This window comes from Chiloscyllium punctatum, chromosome 24, assembly GCF_047496795.1.
Source record: "Chiloscyllium punctatum isolate Juve2018m chromosome 24, sChiPun1.3, whole genome shotgun sequence".
Taxonomy (NCBI): domain Eukaryota; kingdom Metazoa; phylum Chordata; class Chondrichthyes; order Orectolobiformes; family Hemiscylliidae; genus Chiloscyllium; species Chiloscyllium punctatum.
The window spans coordinates 61,946,100-61,970,640 of NC_092762.1; the positions used below are offsets into that span (position 1 = coordinate 61,946,100).

Consider the following 24,541-nt stretch of genomic DNA (forward strand, 5'->3'; position numbering starts at 1 on the left):
AAAACAGGCCTAATTTTTATAATCTCTCCTTATAACTTAACCCCTTAAGTTCAGGTACCATTCCTGTAACCCTAAAGTTTACTCCCTCTAAGGTCAATATATCCTTCCTAAGGTGTGGTACCAAATCTGCTCTCACTACTCCAAGTTGAGTCCAACCAGAATTCTGTGTAATTACAGCATAACTTCTGCATCCTTGTTTTCTAGTCGTTACAAGACCAACATTCCATTAGCTTTGCTGATTATTTTCTGCACCTGTTTGTGTAATTTAAAGATGTATGTACCTGAATTCCCCCAAGACTCTTTCAGCATCCACCAAATTTAACTCCATACCATCTAGAAAGTATCTGACATATCCTTTTTAGTCCAAAATGGTCAACTTCAAATTTCTTACGTTGAAATCCATCCGCTACAGTTTTACCCTTTCACCTAATCTATTCCTTTGTAATTTTATGCTATCACCTACATTATCAAAAGTATTGCAAGTCTTGAATTTGAGAAAGCCTCTAATGCCATTCACTGTATAAAACAAAACAGGATTGCAACAAAAATATAACTTTTTTTTGAAGAAAATAGATTCAGGGAAACTCCATTTTATTTAGGTTAGGTTTTAGCATAAACTTGATAAAGGCTGGTTTAAGGATGGTTCCAGAGCCGAGGAACTTCAGTTGTGACAAAGGATTGACGGAAGTCAGAACTGGCTTCCTTGGAGAAAAGAAAGTTGAGAGGAGATTTCAGAAGTATTCAAAATCTTGCAGGATCTGAACAAGGTAGATAGGGGGAAACTATTTCCGCTTGTGAAAAGATCAATAATGAGGGGGGACAGGTATGAGGTAATTGATAAATGAAGCTAAAGTGACATGAGGAAAAACATTTTCATACAGCAACTGGTTATGGTACGGAATGCACTACCTGAGAGTTTGATAGAAGTGGGTTCAATTGAGGAATTCAAAAAGGAATGAAGACTTATCTAAAAGAATGCGCAGGGTTACAAGAAAAAGGCAGGCAATGTCAAAGTGAATTGCTTATTTGGAGAGCTGGTGCAGATAGATGAATGGCCACCTTTTACTTAATAAAACCTCTGTATTTCTGTGAAATCTTCCTGAGTTACAATTGGTTTCCAATGACTCTAGTCTCATCTTTTAAAACCCCACTTTGATAATTTGTGAATACTGCCAAAGTGTTCAAAAGAGGAAACAAAGCTAATTAAGATAAAGACAACAACACTCCCACACAACCTGTGTAACATAAAGTGTTTTGTTAAATGTTTAATGTAATTCAGAAATACATTTTGATATAGTAATCTTACACAAACTTTTCAACCACATCAGTAATGATTTCCTCTAGGAGCTAAGGCTTTAGCAGAAAGTAACCACTTTCCAGCTCGGTCCTGTTGGGAGGGGGTGGGAGAGGACAGGATGGGTTTTATTCTATTTTTGTTTCAGAACTCTCAACTATTCAGTGTAAAGAAAGCTACTATCAGTCCAAAAAGGACTAACTACAGAGACAGAGAAAACACAAACTGACCTACGCAGATCCAACCCCAAACTACATGGAGCGCTTCTGAAGAAATAAACAGAAAAATAAATTGGAGGTTTTTTGTCTTTTTTTTGAACAAGGAAACATTACATACTAATTGTTTCTGTGCTAAAATTTAACTATTACATTTCCGCTTCCAAGGCTTGCGAAAGCAAGTAGACAGGTAAAGGGAAAAGCACACTTTAATTTACAGCTCAGTAACCTCCCAGCATCTCCGTGTTCTTCCCCCCCAAATTTACCAACGTTCTTGGTTCCTTCAAGAACAAAAACATTAATGTGTACAAAAAAGCCTGAATTGCAGGATTCTGTGAACACACAAGCATAACTCTTTAAAGAAATTAAAAAAAAACAGCACAACACAAATCCCAGTAATAACATTGGAAAAATGAGAAATGGGCGCTCTTTGCCTAAAAGTCCATTATAAGTCAAAGTCTGTTAACTTTACAGCTGCTTTGAGATGCAATCCTGGCAAATTCTCCACTTGTAAGTTGCAAAATCTGACCTCTGTGCACTCATCCGCCAGAGTATAAAATGTGTATATGTGTAGGTGTGCAAGAGAGACAGACACTGGTAACTACAACCCAGAACTTCGTGCACACTGGCTGTACTGAATAGACAAGTCCCATGGGAAAATTGAAGTGCCTTGCTGAGTTATTCTAGAGACAGAGAGCAAGTTTCACTCATCAATATGATGAGACTCTGCATCCCAAACTGAAAATCAGCAGCTTCTCAGTTTAACGGTGTGAAATCCATTAATTCAGACAAAACACAAGAATAGGAAGGCACAGGCCGCCAGTGAGCTGTGCTGGGCCCAGTCTGGAGTTCATCTTCAACACTGCCTAAAAAAAAAACACTGGTCTGGGGTGTCCACAGAGGTGCCTGCAAGACCCTGGAGCAGAAACCTTGCAAGCGGATTAGTTCCAATGTCGCTATGTGCTTCCTGTCGTCTGTTTGTCATCTGTGTCACATGGGCCTGCATCGACAAGAAAATAAGCATTAATCGATATGTTTCCACTCCATTTGTAACAACAAAATTTTTTCCAAGACTTTCCAATTTAATGATTTCATATATTTGAGATAATGATTTAGCACAACAGGTCATTGGGATGATTTTTTTAAAATCTACTTCCTCAATTAAAAAAACGTAAAAAATTGTTTTATTCTCAAGTGAATCAAGCCAAGTCGATCATTTTAGAATGTAGAGCAGCTATTAACTGATAGTCTAGCATGGCAAACAAAAAGAATCAATTATCTGAATCTGGTGCAGAAATAATTTGAATAAGAATTGTGACAGGTACAAGACGACGTGGGGCAAATATGAAGAATACACACAAACAGTTTTATTTTTTAAATGATTAATTGAAACAACCGTTGAGAAACAGACTGGGAAGGTTTTAGATAATCAATGATACTTCTAAAAAGTATAGAATATTTTAGTTAGTCAAATAATTTAGAAATAAGGGAAGGACAAGAAAGAATAGGGAGGACTTGCATTGATATGTACAATTTCAAATCGTGTAAAGGGCACTCATTATTATAGACAGTATCACAGCCAATTTGCACTCAGCAAGTTCATACAAACAGCAATCTGAAAACTGTGAGGTAATTTCATAAAATTATTTTTGGCAGGGGGATAGGATACCAGGAAACACTTCATTGCTTTACTTTAAAATAACCCAGAATCCAGCAAAAAGGATCTCTACTTATTATTCCACTTGAAAAATAGTACATCCATAATGTAAGACTCCATGAGTACTGAAACTGAATGTCAGCCTGGACATGAAGGTCTATGGAGTATGATTCAAACTTGCAGCTTTCTGACTCTCAGGCAAGAATGTTACAGTAAACCACTATGAAGTGCAAACATCTTGTAGTGTTGCAACAAAGGCCTTAATTGGCTCATCAAACCACAAACTCAGTCAGCAGGCTTATGTATCTAATCTTTAGCAGCAGACGTTATACATTTTAATTTCACGTGGTCTCTTAGCAAACAGCACAGATCTTTCAACACAGAAACAGGTCTTTTGACCCATGAGATCTGTCTTAATATTTTTCTTCACATGTACTTATATTATTTCCACACTCTGTTCTATTCCCTTAAGCTTTAATATTACTTTTTGAAAAGTTACGATCAAAATTGTGTTTTTTTTTTAAAAAGAATGCACTCTCCTTAGAGGTGATTTGTTACACAGACTTCCAGTCTTCTAAACTTCAGTTTAACATGTGAGTATTTTAAAATTGTGCCTTTTGATCAATGACTCTCCCAGCAAAAAGCATAATCCATCATTGAGAATAATTCACAATTTGAATACTTATATTAACGCTCAACCTTTATTTCTTCAGTAAATAAAACTTGTCTAGTCAAAAACACAATTTTTCATAGCCCTATACTATTCCATGTGGAGCTCCTTAGAAAAGTATTCTTTGCCTCACTAGCCTCAAATGGACAGAGTAAGCAATGACTTATGCTCAGTAATCAACCTCATTCTCAATCCCTCAAATACTATGCCATCCTACAGCAGGACCTGGAAAATAATGACAGCTGTGCAAACACTTGAGGTCAATAACGTGGCTACAAGAGTAGTGGCTGGTTAATCTGCTCATTTCCAGCTTCAAGGCTCAAGTCAGGGAGATGAAGAAATTATCACTAATTGTTTGGTGGTGCAATTCCTGCCAAAACAAAATTGGGAAAAATGGCAGGACTTAGTTTAGGACAGTTTGCTTCATCAGTGATCCTGCAATTGGATTCAACTATTACTCTTCACTGCAGAAGATATGTGGTTACATCATGTATCATCTATACAGCATGAGGTCCAGCACTTTACTGAGATCATCATTTCAACAGCTTCTCCCACAAACCCAACAAACACTACCTGGATCCAGGAAAAGTCATCAGTATTTATTACCAGCCATCATTGTACTTACCACTTGTTGCTGTTGCAGGAACAATAACCTCATCGTCATCATCGCTATCTTCCTCATTTGACTGTGTTACCCCTGCCTCTGAGACTATGCATGGAGGTTCTGGCTCCTGCTCACAACGACTTCGCAATGCCAAAATGCGGTGATGTAGTGCTGCATATAGCTGCCCTGCATCCTTTGAACTGGCCTGTGAGGAATTCAAAACAGTCCAAACCTTCAGATTACATAGCAGCTTTCTTGATTTAAACAATAACATCAGTAACAGAGTCAAGGTTATGACAACAGTACAATGGAGTCAAATAATTTATCTTGATTTGAGAATAATTATACCATTTTTAATCAGTCTCAAGATTATATCAGTGGATCAAACAGATTACTCACTTATAATAGTGGAAGAAGGAACTTCAGTTCCATTCATGTTTGTACTCGAGAGTGCAATTTTACAGGTTTTATAATCATAAAGTTGAGACACAGAATACTTTTCATAAAGTAGCATTAGCATGGAGGACTCCCAGGATAAATTTCCTGGATAGGTGCCAACAATATCCACTACCCAAGCAAACCTTCTGATTTAGCATAGATTAGTACATATAAATTTCCCTATGGATTACCCAAAAATGTTTCTTGTTCTATGCCTCAAGCAATCACCATTTACAGGTCAAAAATTATGATTCCTCTTGCCAGAAAACATTAATTTTAATGAGGACCCAATTTACTAACAAATCCGGCATAATTGCAAACTGTTAAACCATATCCACTAATCCAATGAAATAAATCAAACTGAGCTTTATCATTGCCCCACATTCGTGGCAGTAGTGAATTAGTGCCAGAGTTTGGGGGTGGGGGTAAAGAAGAGGGGGGAAAGAGAAGAGAGAGAGGGGGTGAGAAAAGGGGGAGGAAGGGGGAGAAGAAGGGGAAGAGAGGGAGGGTGGTGAGGAGGGAGGTGGGGTCAAGGAGGGGGAGAGAGAGAGAGAAAGAGAGAGAGAGAGAGAGAGAGAGAGAGAGAGAGAGAGAGAGAGAGAGAGAGGCGGGGAGGAGGGAGAGAGAGAGAGAGAGAGAGGGGGGCGGAGAGGGAAGGGGCGGGAGGCGGAGAGGGAAGGGGGGGAGGCGGAGAGGGAAGTGGGGGGAAGGAAAGAGCGAAGGGGTTGAGCAGAGAGAGAGGAGGAGCTGGGAGAGAGGGAGGGGAACAAGAGGGGGAGCACAGAGGGAGGGGGAGGGGAGAGGGAGAGGGAGAGGGAAGGAGGGAGTAGAGGGTGGGGGGAGCCAAGAGAGGGAGGAAGGTTGGGCGGTGACAGAGCTGGGAGAGGGAGGGGGTGTGAGGGTGACAGAGAGGGGACAGGGGAGAGAGAGTGTGAGACAGAGAGAGAGTGGGCAGGGGAGAGGGGGAGCGAGAAGGTGGCGGAGATAAAGTGAGCGAGAGAGGGGGGAAGAGAGGACGTGGGGGAGAAAAGACAGGGCTTCTATTTGTCTACCTCAATGCCTTCCTTCCCCTTCTGCTTGTTATTACTTTTATTGAAGATTTTGAAACATGGCAGTGGATTTTTGTGCAGACAACCAGCAGACTAAAAGACCGAAGTTCGAGTTCTTGCAATATATAAAAATGATGCACTACTGACAGACATACCGATATGAGAAAGACTTTGACACCCTGGTCCTCGGCATCCATGGCTGTGATTCGAATGCTCTTCTCACTTGCTTTATCAATTTGCATCTGGGCCCAGAGTTTAGTATTTAGAATTAATCGAAGGCTGCCCTGAGTCCGCATCACTATAACAAAGAAAGAAAAGCACAAAGTATAAAGTTAATGCTGTATTGACCACATATTGTAGATTAGCACTTGTTATGTAGATATTGAAGCATTTTAAATAGCTGAAATAAATACTTTATAATTCACTGGCAAAGATACCTTCGGATCATTACTTTACAAAGTGCTCTTAGCTAGCAACATTACAATTAGGTATTTCATACTCATACGTTCTGTTACGTTAAAGATGCAATGGGTTGATCATTTAATTGATTATCATCTTCTGCATTCTTTGCATGGAGTTGTGCTTCACTCAGTGGGAAATCAAAAACCTGGAGAGTCAGCCTCCTGATGAGTTTCACATTTCATAGCATAAGTGTTTTACATAGTCCCGTGTTGTACTCATGTTTGCACACTAAAAACCACTTTGCATCAATGCCGAAGCAGCAATCTAACAAAATCTTTTTGAAAGAAATTAAAGCTCCATATTAACTATGGGGCTAAAAAATGAGAATAACTGCCTTTCAAAACAATTACATTTTTTGTGTCATCATCTACCTCCAATACGGTTCTTCCTTTGCTCAAGTCTTTGTCATCTGTACATAAGCACTAATTTCCAAATATTCACATACGCTAACACTTTGTTTTCTATCCATCAACAGTATTCAACTGCAACATTTCTTCTTGTACCATACACCTAATTTATTTTTTTTTTTACAGCAAGCTGCTTTGTGCAATACCTTAATGAATGCTGTCCGAAAATGCATTTACACTAAAACCATTTATCAATCTAAAATCATTCAAAAAAAATCAAATCGCCTTTACCAAATCGATACCAGATGTTGTCAATTACTGATTTCACTTTGAACTATAAGTCTAGGACCTTACTGTCAATGAATATTTAGACTTTCTCTACAACTGAAACAGTTCGTAATTTTCAAACTAACCATACTAACTTTCCTTATCAGTGTTATTAGCTGTCTACCCAGTACATCATGATTTCTTCCAAGTTTAAATCTCTGAAGATCAACAGCTAATATCAGTTAATAATAATTTATAATCTCATCTTTTTCCTTCAACAATTCACACTCTTGGCCTTTAATGTCACCCATTATTTTCTCTTTTGTAGCATCCCTTTTTCCTTCAATCCTTGATGAAATACAAGTTATACACAGGCTTAATAGTTTGCACTTTATTAAGAGTCTTAGCTCTCTTACATTTCTATCAGAAGTGACCCTACACAGGAAAATACACTCGACACAGAAAATATTTTCTCCCTGCAGCTAAAGAATTATTGAAGAAAACACAATCCTGACAAAAACATGGGTGTCTGAAAGTGAAGCACAAAATCCATTAACCTAGAAACAGAAGTAAGCCATGCAGCCTCTCAAAACTGTTCTGACACTCATCTAGATTGTGACTGATTTATATCTCAACTTACATATATTTTGGACAGCAGTAACTTGTATGATCCTAAACAATTCTGTCTCTAATTTTAAAGTTATACCCACCTGTTCTGGATTTCTCCATCAGTGAAAATCAGTGCCTTATCGAATCCCTAAATTGTTTTAAACCCTGAATCTTCTAAACCGAAGGGATTATAAATCAAGTTTGTGTGACTATCATTGATTGTAATCAAAGCCAATAAACTGTGGTACCATCCCAGTGAGTGTGGTGATGAAATGGCTCACTAAGTTCTGATACAGCAAATACCCCAAGTGACAAAAGCAATTCTGGAGTTGAGTGTACAGCCTTCCGCGAGTCTCACCTGTATCGCCAGCAGCTGAGAGTAACTAGAATAGGAGTAAAAGATATATTGCTGAACATCTATTACTTTTATAGTAGCACAAAACAAAAAGAGCATGATCAGTACCAACAATGACAATGTTTTCAAGCTGTATCACAATGTTTGAGGTTCAATGTGGTTGAAGCTCTTTTAAGCAATTGAAAGATGCAGTAACTAATAGAACCATCCTGGAAGAACAAAAGGTTTTGTATCCTCAGTATAGTTTTGCACCTAATCCATGGGACACTTGTCAAAATATTGCTAGACCATAGAACACAATCTCAGACCCAAACTCATCTTCCTCACCATGAACACATTCTCAGGAGGTCTCCTGATGGCATGACAAAAGATTAGCATTTGCATATGCTTTGGTTATAATATAAAAGGCATTCAAAATGTAATCCAAACTGAGCTGCCATTTCTGAGTTTTAATCCAATTTCTATGTTAAGCCTCTTTTCAAGGAAGGTGTGCAGTGCTAAACAATTTCACAGTAACATTGTGTTTTGATTCTGTTTGAGATGATAATCTATACTATGGTAAACTCATGGCATTGTATGGCTCCAGCAAGTCATACCGTAAGTTGTCAAGTCTGTTTCGCTGAAATTCACTTAATATATTGTTCACAAAGAATACTGCATATCTGCTTGAATTCATTTTACAAGTACCTCGCAGCTGGTTGAAAAAAATATACTTAGAAACTGTGGAAGACCACAAGACTTGTGTGATCTAGGTTACTTCTTTGAAGAGATTGCAGGCCTGATCAAAATTTTATATCCATATCACAAGAAAGAAAAGGTTTCAGAATACAACCCTTTTAAGCTGGATAGCAATCATCTACAACACACTATGCTATTTTTAATGTTTGCAAAACAATAACATTAGTTAAGGTAGATTTTAATCCAAATTTGTATGGAGGATGCAAAAACAAACATATTTCAGCAGGTAAGGAAAATGGAGTAATCAAGACCCTTCTCCCCATGCATGGCTTTACAAAGGATACAAATCTATTCTCTCTTGTAGCTGTTACCCGCACAATGAGTTTTTGCAATTATACATATGAATTATTTCCCAAGTCCAACTATATATGCTACATAGAATAAAACATTAAGTAATCCTACAATGTCTTTGAAAATTTTCCTCTGCCCAACGCTTCAACAGCTGGGGCTACTGAGGTCAATTGCAGGATTGCTCCAATTGCGATCAGCTAACTCAAGATTGGATGGGAATCACACATGTGATTTAGCTTATGTGCATGAATAATGTGCTCTGCACTGGGAAGTACAGGTACAAATTATTTGGTTAGGAAGTGCATGTTTTGGGTTCTTGAAGTACTTACAGAAGAAAAATCAAAGCAGAATTCACACCATCATTTTTATGAGATACTGTAATGTTTAGAAAACTAAAATTTCTATTTTTATAGATTATAAGTATTCATTAACAAAAAAAAAACTATTACAAACAGCAAGTGTCACTAAGTATCAGTGTTTAACAGAAAGTACAGAAAATGCACTCATACCTAGCCTTGACTGCAAGGCTCCATCATCAGCTGATGCCATATCGTTGAGTCTCAAGAGGCCTCTTCCCCTCTCTACCCAGGATTGTGATGTCTTGTCGAACACAAATAACTTGCATTGAATCTGAAATTAATCAAGAATATTCTGAAGCTAAGAAATATTTCCTTCTCATAATTGCCAAGGAATTCTTTGTTTTTAATAGATACAATAGAATAGTTTGTATGTTCATGGATTAGTGATCTGGAGACAGGAATTCAAATCTCACCAGGAAAGCTGGAGAATTTAAATTCAGTTAATTAAGCAAATCTGTCTAAAACTATCAGACTGTACTGTAGCCTATCTAGTTCACTTATGTTCTTTAGGGAAGGAAATCAGCTGTGCTTACCCAGTCAGGCCTGTATGCATTTGCTGACCCGCAACAAAATGGTTAATTCTTAATGATCCGCATAAATGGCTACACCAAGCTGGGTTCCCTGAGAAAGTAACAACTCCCCCAAGCATTAGTTTCTTACTTATAAGTAGTTTACATTTTTATAGTCAACGAAGCGGTGAGCAACCTGCTGATAAGTTCCAAATTGTTGCCTCACAAAACGCATGCACCTTCAAGGGAACATTGTTAGCAAGCCATTCAATTTACGTCAAAGGCAATTAGGAACTTGCAATAAATGCTGGCTGGCCTTAGCAGTGATGCCTATATCCCATTAAAAAAAAAACAAAATAAATGCTATTAGGGAAAAAATTTCAAACCCAATGAGATAATGGGAAATTATTAACCAATCCAAAAGCAACCTTTCACCAAACTGCCAGTCATTATAAAATCTGCTTATTTCTAACTTGAAATAATGAGTTAGTCATAGTGGCAGGACAGAAACACACACGTCAGTCCAACAAGTCCACGCCGAACATAATTCCAAACCAAACCAGTCCCACCTGCCTGCTACTGACCCATATCCCTCCAAACCTTTCCTATTCATGGATTTATTTAAGTGCCTTTAAACCCTGTAACTGTGCCAACATCTGCCACTTCCTCAGGAATTGCATTCCACAGGCGAGCCATCCTGTGTAAAAAATGTACCCGTGTGCTTAAACCGCTCTCCTCCTACCTGAAAAATATGCCCAGAGTCTTGAAATCCCCAACCTAAGGAAAAGACAACTACCACTAACCCTATCCATACCATGATTTTATAGACCTCTATGCTCTTTCCACTGGCTCTTCTAAAGCTTCCTCATTTCGGCTCCTGTAAAGTGCCTGTCCATCACCTGGGCCTGCGCACTATGGAGTCTAGCTGATATCTGAATCATACCTGAAGCATTTTGATCAGTAACAAACATGTTTTCCCAACACAAAAGCATAATGAGTTGGAGAATACACCACAAACTTAATGTCACCACAGCAAAGTAGAAGGCATATGAAAGAGGCATGCAAAAAAACTATCACCTGATTTTGATAGTGTCACTCAGTTTTTAGATGTGTATCCACTTTTATATACATATGGCTATGGTCAACCAAAAGAACGGAATGGGGTTAGGATATATAGTCTCCTTTTAAGATGTTGACACTATACAATATCCAAGTTAATGTCATACATCTTCCCACGATCAATTGTTTTTGTAGCCTCATTTTAGTTGTATGTCTCACTGGGAGGAGGCAACAGCAGGCAAATAGATTGATAGAACAAGAAACTTGCATTAATATCTTTAAGTCAGATGGGCAAGTATGGAAGTAGCTTTGAATATGGAACTGAATCTACATTCAAAGGGAGATTATATCAAATGTGGTTATCCAATACTATTCCTCACTCTTTCAGTCTCTTATAGTGTATTTAAAGTGTTACATAGACCTCGTGATAAACGCAGAAGTGCTATGTACACATTTCGTATCTTGATTCCAATGTCAAAATGGTCACTCTGAACTATTAGGCTTATAAGTTACATCTACATGTAATCAATACGTGGCACTTTAAAACACACCAAGTGGTGATGTAATGTAGGGAAGGTAAAAGCACGACTAGAACTTCTGGATATCTCAAGAGAGAACTGAGAATTATTGTCAATTTGACTACTTGTAGAATATAAAACAATCACTATATTTAAAGATTTACAGTTCATACAATTCGACACTAATTCTCCTTCTCCATCTGTTTCTTTTGATGGTTCCTACAGCACCAATCTAAAAGACTTATTCATCTGTATCCTTCATCTGCCATAAATAATTTTGGATGGGATATCCAATGATCAGTTTGATATACTTTCCCTTTGTCACACACACATTTTATGAAAAGATGACCAGTGCATATAAAAACCTATTAGCTTACTTCAGGATGATTCCGGCTGTCTTGGGTTCTAAAAGATTCATTAGTTTAAAAACTCACTGAATTCAGCAAAGGTTATGGGGATTTCTCCAATTATTGACAAATAAAGTGATTTAACAAGTACTACAATATTCACTAGCACTGAGTATTGACTCTTAAGAGGATAATTTTAGTCGGATGGATGTATCCTGGTTCCTACTGGTCTCTCTGAAGGAAATAAAAATGGAAGCCATCAACAGAAAACCATTGTATTTAAACGGGCATTCTTAGCAAATAGCTGTCGAGCTCTTCGTGTGAACAGAGCTGGTTCAAATAGCTCATTGACTGCCTTTTGCCTGCTAATAATCTGAAGACGTGGGCAGGGAACATGAGTACCACACAGAACATTCGTCCCCATTTTGCTTGCGACCAGCCACACTTCAATAAATCATGAAATGGTCACCTGACAGAAAGCCCACTTAAACCGTTAACCATAGATTCTGAAGACTGTACCACCAAACTGTGCTAACTTTGAGTTTCACTACAGATTAGTATCCATCCTGTTCAAACATTTATGTGTGTATCACACCAGATGTGGCTGGGCTCCACACAATTCAGTCACTGTTCCACAGAGAAAATCAAACTATTCTATCAAGCAAAACATTGTTGTTAACCAATTGCAAAAGGGATGATCACCTTATTGGGATTGCATTATAGACCCCCTAATAGTCAGAGGGATATCGAGAAACAAATTTGTACGGAGATCTCAGCTATCTGTAAGAATAATAGGGTGGTTATGGTAGGGGATTTTAACTTTCCAAACATAGACTGGGACTGCCATAGTGTTAAGGGTTTAGATGGAGAGGAATTTGTTAAGTGTGTAGAAGAAATTTTCTGAGTCAGTATGTGGATGTACCTACTAGAGAAGGTGCAAAACTTGACCTACTCTTGGCAGGGCAGGTGACTGAGGTGTCAGTGGGGGAGCACTTTGGGGCCAGCGACCATAATTCTATTAGATTTAAAATAGTGATGGAAGAGAATTGATGTTATAAATTGGAGAAAGGCCAATTATGACAGTATTAGGCAAGAACGTTCAAAAGCTGTTTGGGGGCAGATGTTCGCAGGTAAAGGGATTGCTGGAAAATGGGAAACCTGCAGAAATGAGATAACAAGAATCCAGAGAAAGTATATTCCTGTTAGGGTGAAAGGAAAGGCTGGTAGGTATAGGGAATGCTGGATGACTAAAGAAATTGAGGTTTTGGTTAAGAAAAAGAAGGAAGCATATGTCAGGTATAGACAGGATAGATCGAGTAAATCCTGAGAAGATATAAAGGCAGTAGGAGTATACTTATGAGGGAAATCAGGAGGGCAAAAAGGGGACATAATTCTATTTGCCAAAGCGATCTTAAGGAGAATCCAAAGGTTTTTACAAATACATTAAGAACAAAAGGGTAACTAGGGAGAAAACAGGATCCCTCAAAGATCAGAAAAGCGGTTTTTGTGTGAAGCCACAAGAGACACTAAACGAGTATTTTGCATTAGTGTTTACTGTGAAAAAGGACATGGAAGATATCGAATGTAGGGAAATAGATGGTGACATCTTAAAAAATGTCCATATTATAGAGGAGGAAGTGCTGGATGTCTTGAAATGCATAAAAGTGGATAAATCCCCAGGACCTGATCAGGTGTACCCTGGAACTCTGTGGGAGGCTAGGGAAGTGATTGCTAGGCCTCTTACTGAAATATTTGTATCATCAATAGTCACAGGTGAGGTGCCAGAAGACTGGAGATTGGCTAACATGGTGCCACTGTTTAAGAAAAGTGATAAGGACAAGCCAGGGAACTATAGACCAGTGAGAGCCTGACGTCGGTGGTGGACAAGTTGTTGGAGGGAATCCTGAGGGACAGGATGTACATGTATTTGGAAAGGCAAGGACTGATTAGGGATAGTCAACATGGTTTTGTGCGTGGGAAATCATGTCTCACAAACTTGATTGAGTTTTTTGAAGAAGTAAAAAAGTGGATTGATGAGGCCAGAGCAGTAGATGTGATCTATATGGACTTCAGTAAGACGTTCAACAAGGTTCCCTGTGGGAGACTGGTGAACAAGTTTAGAGCTCATGGAATACAAGGAGAACTAGCCAGTTGGATACCGAACTGGCTCAAAGGTGGTGGTGGAAGGCTGTTTTTCAGACTGGAGGCCTGTGACCAGTGGAGTGCCACAAGGATTGATGCTGGGTCCACTACTTTTCATCATTTCTATAAATGATTTGGATGTGAGCATAAGTAGGTACAGTTAGTAAGTTTGCAGATTACACCAAAATTGGAGGTGTAGTGGAAGTGAAGAAGTTTACCCAGATTACAACAGGATCTTGATCAGATGGGCCAATGGGCTGAGAAGTGGGAGATGGAGTTTAATTCAGATAAATGTGAGGTGCTGCATTTTGGGAAAGCAAATTTTAGCAGGACTTATACATTTAATGGTAAGGTCCTGGGGAATGTTGCTGAACAAAGAGACCTTGGAGTGCAGGTTCATAGCTCCTTGAAAGTGGAGTCACAGGTAGAAAGGATAGTGAAAAAGGCGTTTGGTATGCTTTCCTTTATTGGTCAGAGTATTGAGTACAGGAGTTGGGAGGTCATGTTGCAGCCGTACAGGACATTGTTTAGGCCACTTTTGGAATCTTGTGTGCAATTCTGGTCTCCTTCCTATCGGAAAGATGTTGGGTAACTTGAAAGGGTTCAGAAAAGATTTACAAGGATTTGCCGGAGTTGGAGGATTTGAGCTATAGGGAGAGGTTGACTAGGCTAGGGCCATTTTCCCTGGAGGGTTGGAGGCTGAGGGGTGACCTTATAGAGGTTAATAAAATCATGAGGGGCATGGATAGGACAAATAGACAAAGTCTTTTCCCTGGGGTGGGGGAGTCCAGAACGAGAGGGCATAGGTTTAAGGTGAGAGGGGAAAGATATAAAAGGGACAACATTTTCACGCAGAGGGTGGTATGTGTATGGAATGAGCTGCCAAAGGAAGTAATGGAGGCTAGTACAATTGCAACATTTAAAAGGCATCTGGATGGCTATATGAACTGGAAGGGTTTGGAGGGATATAGGTCAGGTGCTGGCAGGTGAGACTAGATTGCGCTGGGATATCTGGTCGGCATGGACGAGTTGGACCAGGATTTGGAGGGACGTAGGCCAGTGCTGGCAGGTGGGACTAGATTGGGGTGGGATATCTGGTCGGCATGGACGAGTTGGACCAAAGGGTTTGTTTCCGTGTTATACATCTCAATGTATATACATCTCAATTTAATGACTGTCTCAAGACTTCACATTGATATCAACAGAACCAGATAACTCATTATTTCTAGTGAAAGTTAAGGTCCAAGTGCATCAAAAGCATTTTATCCTACACCATACAGATGACTGGTGCTCTCAAGATAAACATGTAACACTAAATAATGAGAGCAAAATATTTAGGAATGATTATCTAAATTAGCATGTGTACCAATAGAAAACACAAGCCAGAACCTACAAGACGCATGATCTGGACTTGAATATTTACAGAAGAAAGATGATCACCCTAACGCATTGATTACCTCAATAAAATAAAAATGGATAAAATTTGAAAGCTCAAGATTTCAGCACCGACTATATAGATCTCTAAAACTCAGTGGAAATTTGAAGAGGTCTCCTAGAGTTTCAGGAGAACTTTACCAAGAACTACAGGCAATACTACAACATGTTGCAACTTCTTAGCGAAGCCGAAGAATGGACTGGGACAGATGACAAAATAATCGAACAAAAATTCAGACGTGTTACCACAGATGGTTGATAAGTAGTAGATACTTGAGACTAACATTAATCTTACATGGAATCAAACTCTTAAAAGAAAACATTTTAAACACTAAACAAGTACCTAATATGAAGGGAAATGGAATAGGGGAAGGTGATTGGGGTTAAAATAGTAAGACCTGCCTTGGCCAACAAAATTGCAAATGAGAGTCAATGAGCTATTTGAACTATTTCTGTTCACTTGAAGACCTAAACAGCCATTTGCCACTTTTATATTTCTCAGAAGTAATCTTGGAAAAAGATTTCTAGGACAGCTACAAAGAGAGAGATTATTTAAAAAAACAAATAAAATGTAATCGAGACAATTGAGTAGAATGGACAGCACTAATCAAGAATTAGTCAAATTAAATGCAAATAACAGGTTTTCTGGAGTTTTAAATCACATACCTGTAGCACATTACTCTCAGCTTCTTCACCAGTGATAACTTCCACCTTTTCCAACAAGCATTTCTTGGCTGTTGCTTTGGTGTAAGCAGCTGCTGATTCCTCTAGTGATTCAGTCACATTGTTTACTAGAATTAAACAAAGATAATTACTCCTTGCATATATTTGAGGTTTCATTGGACCCCATAATGCTCCACACCAATTCAGTTTTCAAATGCAGTAACCTTTGTTCCATAAATAAATGCAGCAATGATCTGTGCTCACACCACTCCATAAAACAAATTAAAATCCTACAATGCTAGCATATAAAATATACTGTGTTAAAGGTCTGGAAACTAAAACTAAATACTGTAAACGTTGAGGAACTGAAATGAAAACAAAATGCTGGAAATATTCAGCAGGTCAGAGAGCAGCTTGAAGTTAAAAGTAGAATTGACACTTCAGGTCAATAATAACTTGTGTTCTGATTAATATTATCAACTAAAATCTTTTCTTCTCTTCACAAGCCCTGCCTGGACTGCTGAGTATTTGCAGTAGTTTCTGTTTTTATGAAAGGCTGGTGGAACTACGAATAATATCCCATACCTAACCAGTCAGTAGCTTTCTCAGGTGTAGCTTCCGGTAATGGTTCAGGAAGAGATCCTGATGGAACAGGTACATTTTCTCCAAATAGCTGCTCTTTGTTGCTTTCAATGCTCACATCACCTGCTCGTGGTAAGCTCTGTAAATATAATGAATAATTCTAGGTATATTACTGATCATCTCTTCGCTACCATATTACAATCTTAAAATTCACACAACACCAGGTTATAGTCCAACAGGTTTAATTGGAAGGCCCACTAGCTTTCGGAGCGCCGCTCCTTCAACCACCTGATGAAGGAGCAGCGCTCCGAAAGCTAGTGTGCTTCGAATTAAACTTGTTGGACTATAACCTGGTGTTGTGTGATTTTTAACTTTGTACACCCCAGTCCAACACCGGCATCTCCAAACCATATTACAATCTATATTCAAATATAGCAAATGATTACAACCTGTCAGCCAACAATTAACGTCCATACCATGTTAAGCTACTAAAAATCTTCAAACTATTCAACAGATCTACTCCAAATATGTCAAGTTATATATGTTAGTGACTGTCTTCTACTTGACACTTGCCATCTTGCAATAATCGGTACAAAGTGAAGAGGATATACGAATTAAATGTTTAATTTGCTGTACTCACCAATACCCGCTCACTCATGTTCTCCCCAAACACAAACTTGGCACTTCTTGCGTTACTATCTGCATTTTCTCCAGAGTCCAACAGACTGTAGTTGACAGATAAAAATAAATAAATATATAAATAATATCCAACAAATTGGGCAGAAATATATCAGGTGCAATCAGCATGGTTAAGTGCAAAGAACTACACATTTGAAGAATTGCAGAGGGAAGAGCAGATACATTTAATTAATGTTGTCAAACTCTTTCTAGAAGAGTTAGGAAGTGTATTGGATTGGGAATCAGGCTCAATATTTAGTGGAAGAACATACAAATTAAAAGGAGTAAACCTTCAGCCCTTTGAACCTGCTGCAGTTGATCTGACTCTAAATTTCTCCTGTTCATAGCTCCTTGAAAGTGGAATCGCAGGTAGATAGGATAGTGAAGAAGGCATTTGCTTTGCTTTCCTTTATTGGTCAGAGTATTGAGTACAGGAGTTGGGAGGTCATGTTGTGGCAGTACAGGACATGAGTTCGGTCACTGTTGGAATCTTGAGTGCAATTCTGGTCTCCTTCCTATCGGAAAGATGCTGTGAAACTTGAAAGGGTTCAGAAAAGATTTACAAGGATGTTGCCAGGGTTGGAGGATTTGAGCAATAGGGAGAGGCTGAACAGGCTGGGGCTGTTTTCCCTGGAGCGTCAGAGGCTGAGGGATGACCTTATAGAGGTTTACAAAATTATGAGGGGCATGGATAGGGTAAATAGGCACAGTCTTTTCCCTGGGGTCAGGGAGTCCAGAACTAGAGGGCATAGGTTTAGGGTGAGAGGGGAAAGATATAAAAAGAGACCTAAGGGGCAACCTTTTCACACAGAGGGTGATACAGGTATGGAATGAGCTGCCAGAGGAAGTGGTGGAGGCTGGTACAATTGCAACATTTAAGAGGCATTTGGATGGGTATATGAATAGGAAGGGTTTGGAGGGATATGGGCCAGGTGCTGGGAGGTGGGACTAGATTGGGTTGGGATATCTGGTTGGCATGGACAGGTTGGACTGAAGGGTCTGTTTCCATGCTGTACATCTCTATGACTATGACTAAGTTCACTCTCATAATAAGGTCAAGGTTGATACTTGGATTTTGGTAACATCACTTAGGGGTAAGAGCTTTCGACAATAAAAGAAAACTTATCGCCCCAAAGACAGCCTTACCAAGATGAGAATCTGGCAATCTCAAATTTCAGATACTGACATTAAGAACATCAACAGACTTGAGAAAGACTAAAATCGGTGATAAAAGGAGTTAACTATTACTCAACTTGAGAAACACTGCAAAACTACATCTTTATCACTTAGGTAAGTTTGAAGTGCATGGACAAAGACAATATTCTTTACAAATGCCCTTAGATGCCCTTAAAGAACATCCAAACCTCATTTCTAAACAGAACTAACAACATGTTATCAATTGTCCCTGGCAGTCCTGGAGTTGGAAGTTCCAGGTTTTACTGATTCTATATGAATAATTAAATTTAGCCACTTACTTTGCCGTGTTTTGTTTGATGTACTGGAGGAAGTAGTTGGTTGCTGGCAATGTTTCTCCATCCGCAGAACTTTGCTTCAGAGGACATGTGAAATCACTGCCCTCCATCATCTGCAACATATCACATATAACAGATATGCACAAACTAGAATATGGGTCATCTCTATTACAAATTCCCAACACCATCAGCTGGTCTTGCCAGTCTCTCGACACTCTCTAGTTTTTACTGAGTGTTACATAATAGATAGAAAAAGTCAAGGTGAATTTTACTTTCTAAATATTTAAGTTATCGAGCTTCAGAACAAGCTGCTAATTTCAAAACAAAGTAAAACTGAAAACTAACTTTTCTGTATTAGGAGTGAGAGGTTTGTTTTTGACTATTTGCACTTTTCTGATCTGTTAGTGACCTGCAGTGGCAGGAAGGCATATGGGATGTGCAGAGGTCCACAGCAATTGATTCACAAGCTTCTGCTAATAGTTTTGTGGCAGGTTGAGGGAGTGGAACTGTTTGAAAAAAAACATCAATTAAGGAAAGCTCAGTTACAAAGTTACCCCAGGGAAGAACTATTATGACAGCAGTTCAAGAGGAGTGGGAGTTGCGCTATCCTGGATGAGAAAAACAACAGTATACGGCAATATGGACCAAACTACACCTAGGCTGTTTTGGGATGGTGGGGGAAATTGAAGAGGTGTTGTACAGCATATAAGCTGTGAAGAAGGGAAAGCACTGGTGTATGTTGGCTTTGGGGCACTGGGGAGAAAATGCATGTGAGGAAAGGATGAAATGGCTTGGAATGGGGATAGAAGGAATAGAAGGGAGGAGTGGTACAGAAAGATTGAGATGATTTAGGATCATGGGATAGCAAAGGAAGGAATGAGAAATAGCAATGAGGGGTTGGATGGGAAAGCTGGAATAGTAAAGCATCAATTAGCATTGGCAGATTGGGAGGGAGAGGATGGCATCAGATGGCCAGTAGTGAAAGAATAGAATGAGGGTGGCATTGTAGGATTGGTGAAAGGAGCGAAAGGGCTGGCATGATGGTTCAATGTACAAATTTTGATTATGAATATTTTATAGGACTCTGCTAGCATTCCAAGAAACATCTTTTACAGAACAAAAGAACTTTCAGGAACAGAAAATCCCAACAAACCTAATTTTAGTTTGATATCAATCCCATTCTTTCAATATTGCTCCCTTCAAGAAACTATCCCATATGAATTGTCAAAGGGATGACAGAAGGATGAAGCATAAATCCCAGCACAGGAATTTGGTAAAATGGCTGTACATTTTTTCTTTATACTTTTATAACTCAGGTCCCTTAGTATTAAAATTCTACTGTAGTGAACTACTTGCTGGAGGCAGTTTTGAATTCACGTTGTTATTAAGAAAACTTCATGGAGTCTTTTCAAATAAAGCAAGTTTAATTTCCTCAAGCAGTTTTTCATATTTTAACATTTCAGAGATTAGGAATCATCATTATAGTAACTCTCCACATAAATTCAAGGTGAAAATATGCTTCATACATTTGACAAGTCGACTGTACATCATTTATCTTATTCAGCTAGAATCCATAAACTCTTAACTTTATCTTTTTTTTAAAAACGCTATCTTAAGAGTGACTGTAATATATAGCTTTTTAACTTCGCTCCTTATCTCTTTCTACCTTATTCTTAAGTTTGTGTATCTAAGATGGCGCTGTGTGGCGAATATAAAAAAAATTTTCACAGTACTCCTATATTTTTGTACTTGAGTACCCGAGACAATAAAGTCTAAATCTAAACTCTTAGTATTCAGGTCTGGTGTCTTGTCCTCTCTGCCTCTTTCAAATTGGTTGCGCTGATTAAACAAGGCAATCTTCCCCCTTGCAATCAGCACTTATGCTTTTGCTGAGTCTGGCTGGGTGAGAGGTAGCTTGAGCCATATATTGCATCATGATCTCCAAATGTAAAATATCAAAACATAGTACTACTCCAATGTGAACAATAAGTTTACTTTGCTGCTACGCTTACAATTTTCCCTTTTATGAGGGGTATAGCCACTGTATTGCCAACATTTTCATTCCTAGTGCACTTATAGGGTCCAGAAGTTTCTCATGTCCTTTAGTCTACTTAAAGTTAGGAGAGAAGCATTCCCAACACACAATTATTTTCATGACCTACCTCTACACTAACGACAGGAACTTGGACAATTACAAGCCCAATTTTTCCAGGATCAAATTACTATAATTATTTCAAGAGACTACTAAATGAAGTGTGATATTCCTCTCTGGCTGCAGCTGTGCTGAATCTTAACTCCTATTGTGTTGGACAAAGTACATGCAGGTCATTCTGCTATAATGCATGTTTCGTCAACACAAAATGGCTACAACGCAATTGATGAATAGGGACGCTGTTTCTAAAGTGTGAACTTTTAAACGTGTGTTGGCCATAATGCGATTGAATCACCAACACTTTAAGTGCTGTTTTTATTGTGAGGTTTTTTATAGCGAGGGATTGCACAAGAATGCAACCACTGCGTTATAGACGAACTATCTGTATTGCTTTGTGTCCACTTTCTCAGTGGAAGCTTGAATGTAAACTTCTGGAATTTGAACAAATTTCACAGAACTGCACAAGAGTTGGTAAAAAGGTTCAGGGAAAGGTACAGACACAAACAGCAAGGAACTGTGAAACGTGGAAAGGAGAAAAATTACAGCATATAAAAACTCGAGCACAAATACAAAAGACAGCTCCACACCGAGTTTGGGCCCTTGGTCAAAAATGCAAAAAGTCAATGCAAAATATGAACTTCCTTTATTTTTACCTGGATGCTTACACGCACAATGCATCCTCTTCCACAAAACATAGGAAAGATAACTAAGAAATGAAAATAAGGTTCTTTTAATGCCTTTCCATTACCTCAAATGGATCTCTGTAAACCATCTGTCCATAAGACACAGGAGCAGAAGTTAGGCCATTCAGCCAGAGTCTGTTCTGCCATTCAATCATGGCTGATGAGTTTCTCATCCCCATTCTCTCACCATTTCCCAGTAACCCTTGATCTTCTTGTCAATCAAGAACCTATCTACTTCAGTCTTAAACACCTGGCCTCTGCAGCCTTCTGCGGCAGTGAATGACAACTGTCACTTATTTTCAGCATGCCTATGTTCATAATTCACCTAACCTCAGATAAATTTAGATTAAAATATCCTTAGAATCGTAGAGACGTACAACTCAGAAACAGACCCTTCAGTCCAACTCGTCCAAGCCAACAAAATATCCCAACCTCATCTCGTCCCATTTGCCAGCACTTGGCCCATATCCCTCCAAACCCTTCCTGTCATTAACACATCCAGATGCCTTTTCAATGTTGCAATTGTACCAGCCTCCACCACTTCCACTGGCAGCTCATTCCATACATGCACCACCCTCTGTGTGAACAGGTTACCCCTTAGTTCCCTTTCATAATCTTTCCCCCTCACCCTAAACCTGTGCCCTGTTGTTCTCAACTCCTTGGGTTTGTCTATTTGCCCTATTCATGCCCCTCATGATTTTATAAACCGTTACCAGGTCACCCCTCAGCCTCTGGTGCTCCAGGGAAAACAGCTCCAATCCAATCAGCCTCTTCTTATAGCTCAAATTCTCCAACCCTGGCAACATCCTTGTAAATCTTTTCTGAACCCTTTCAAGTTACACATTATCTTTCCGATAGGAAGGAGACCAGAAGTGCACACAATATTCCAAAAGTGGCCTAATCAACATCCTGTACAGCTGCAATATGACCTTCCAGCTCCCATACTCAATACCCTGACCAATAAAGGAAAGCATACCAAATGCCTTCCTTGCTATCCTATCTACCTGTGACTCTACTTTCAAGGAAAGTACTTTAAGTCCTCTTTTTTCAGCAACACTCCCTAGGGCCTCACCATGAAGTATATAGGTCTGACTCGGATTTGCTTTTCCAAGATGCAGCACCATGCATTTATCTAAATTCAACTCCATCTGCCATTCCTCAGCCCATTGGTCCTTCTGATCAAGATCACATTGTAATCTAAGGTAACCTTCTTTGCTGTCCACTACTTTCCAATTTTGGCATCATCTGCAAATTTACTAACTACACCTCCTATATTCACATCCAAATCCTTGTTCAACTTAAATCTGCTGTCCTCTTTTCTTTCATCCACATTTTACTTTCTTTGGTTCTATTAACTTTCGATTTAGATTATTTTACAGATACTAACAAACTCATTCTGCATTCACAATATTTATTGAAATTAAAAGAATCATTTGATACATAATGCATGCACTTCTTGCTCTATCTACTTTTAATTTCCTACACGCGACCAGAATCTTTCAACTCAATTGTTTATTGCATTACTTTTTCAATGTTATTATCTTTGACTCAGCACTCACTAGGTAAAGAATTCCATGCTTTAGTAGCTCTGGGAAAAATCACTCCTCAGTTGTTCCACATTTTTCTAAAAATAATGCTTCTTATTCCTTTTTTTAAAACTAATTAGTAAATCACGAGGAGCAATATTTCATCGTTGTCTCAGATCCTTTTTATTATTTTGACAATCTTGCCCTTAAAGCTCTTCATTCCAATGAAAATTCCCAATGTTTTGATCAAGACTGCTGTTCTCCGTTTCATATTGCTGGCCTGCTAATGTTCGCGTCCCATGCCCTTTACTGTGCTAGAATGATATTCAACAAACTCAAAGAACAGCAACTCAACTTGAATTAATCATTTTGCAGGTTTTAAAAATCAATTTAGCATCCCAACTATGTCAGACCCTGGTTACATTTTGTTTTGTTTCCTTCTCTGCATGCTTTTGCCTTAATCTATCTTTCCTACTGCTTTTGCATTTGGAAGGCAGCAGCTCATTATTCTGCCTTTCACACCTTCCTTGAATACATCCTGCGTTTCTTTCTTTATCCCATTTCCACTCCCTTTAGCTCTCAGTCATACAACATGGAAACCAGCCGTTCGGTCTGACTAGTCCATGTCGGACATGTTCCCAAACCAATCTATTCCTACCTGCCTGTATTTGGCCCAGATCCCTTCAAACCTTTCTTATTCATATACTTATCCAAATGTCTTTTAAACTGTACCTACATCCACCACTTCCTCTGGCTATTCGTTCCATACTCTAATCACTTTGTATAAAAAAGTCCAATTCTGCAACAACAGCTATTTGTCATTTAATATCTCCCACATTCAACCCGATCACAGATGTTTCCTTTTGTTTTTTCAATCCCTTATCCCACTTTCACTTGTTCAAAACGTTTTGCATTTCTAACATTTCCCAACATTGAATAAAAGGTCTTAAAACATTTATTCTGCTTCTCTCTTCATAATTACCACTTGACCTGCTGAGTATTTCCAGCATTTTCTAGTTTTATTTCAGTTTTCCAGTACCTAAAGTATTTTGCTTTTGTGGAAGTGCTCAGGCTCTGGTAGCTATATAATATAAGCAGTTATGCACCCATAATGGGGCCCTCTTGTGACACAGTGGTAGTGTCCAGAGGTGTGTTTATAACTTCGCTGAAAAGGCTAATTAGAAAAATAAGTTATTGAAAAATGTATTAAAAGAGTGGAACTTTGTTCTTGTTCTATTTTGATAGTATCTTTCTTGTGACACCACAATGTACACCAAAGCAAAATCCTTGTTGATAGAATAAGGAAAGAATCATTTGACCATCATGCAAACAGCTATTTACTCCAATATATCTGACAATGAATGAAAATTCAGATATCAGAAGCTTGCGACCTTTCATTTTCAATCTCCCAGCATCTGTCT

At 38.7% G+C, this 24,541-nt stretch overlaps 1 protein-coding gene across 3 annotated transcripts in view; it reads right to left on the reverse strand.

The window, feature by feature from the left end:
• Window positions 1-1,240: 1,240 nt before the first annotated feature.
• LOC140494622 (ran-binding protein 3-like) overlaps window positions 1,241-24,541 on the reverse strand; it is a 103,804-nt gene continuing 80,503 nt past the window's right edge. For all 3 annotated transcript variants that reach the window (XM_072594006.1, XM_072594005.1, XM_072594004.1), the window contains 8 exons: window positions 18,763-18,872; window positions 17,250-17,334; window positions 16,613-16,748; window positions 16,031-16,155; window positions 9,506-9,626; window positions 6,083-6,225; window positions 4,462-4,645; window positions 1,241-2,509 (listed from right to left, as the gene is read on the reverse strand). In XM_072594006.1, coding sequence (XP_072450107.1) covers window positions 2,466-2,509; window positions 4,462-4,645; window positions 6,083-6,225; window positions 9,506-9,626; window positions 16,031-16,155; window positions 16,613-16,748; window positions 17,250-17,334; window positions 18,763-18,872 — 948 coding nt within the window. In that variant the 3' untranslated portion in view covers window positions 1,241-2,465. The remainder of the gene's footprint in view (window positions 2,510-4,461; window positions 4,646-6,082; window positions 6,226-9,505; window positions 9,627-16,030; window positions 16,156-16,612; window positions 16,749-17,249; window positions 17,335-18,762; window positions 18,873-24,541) is intronic.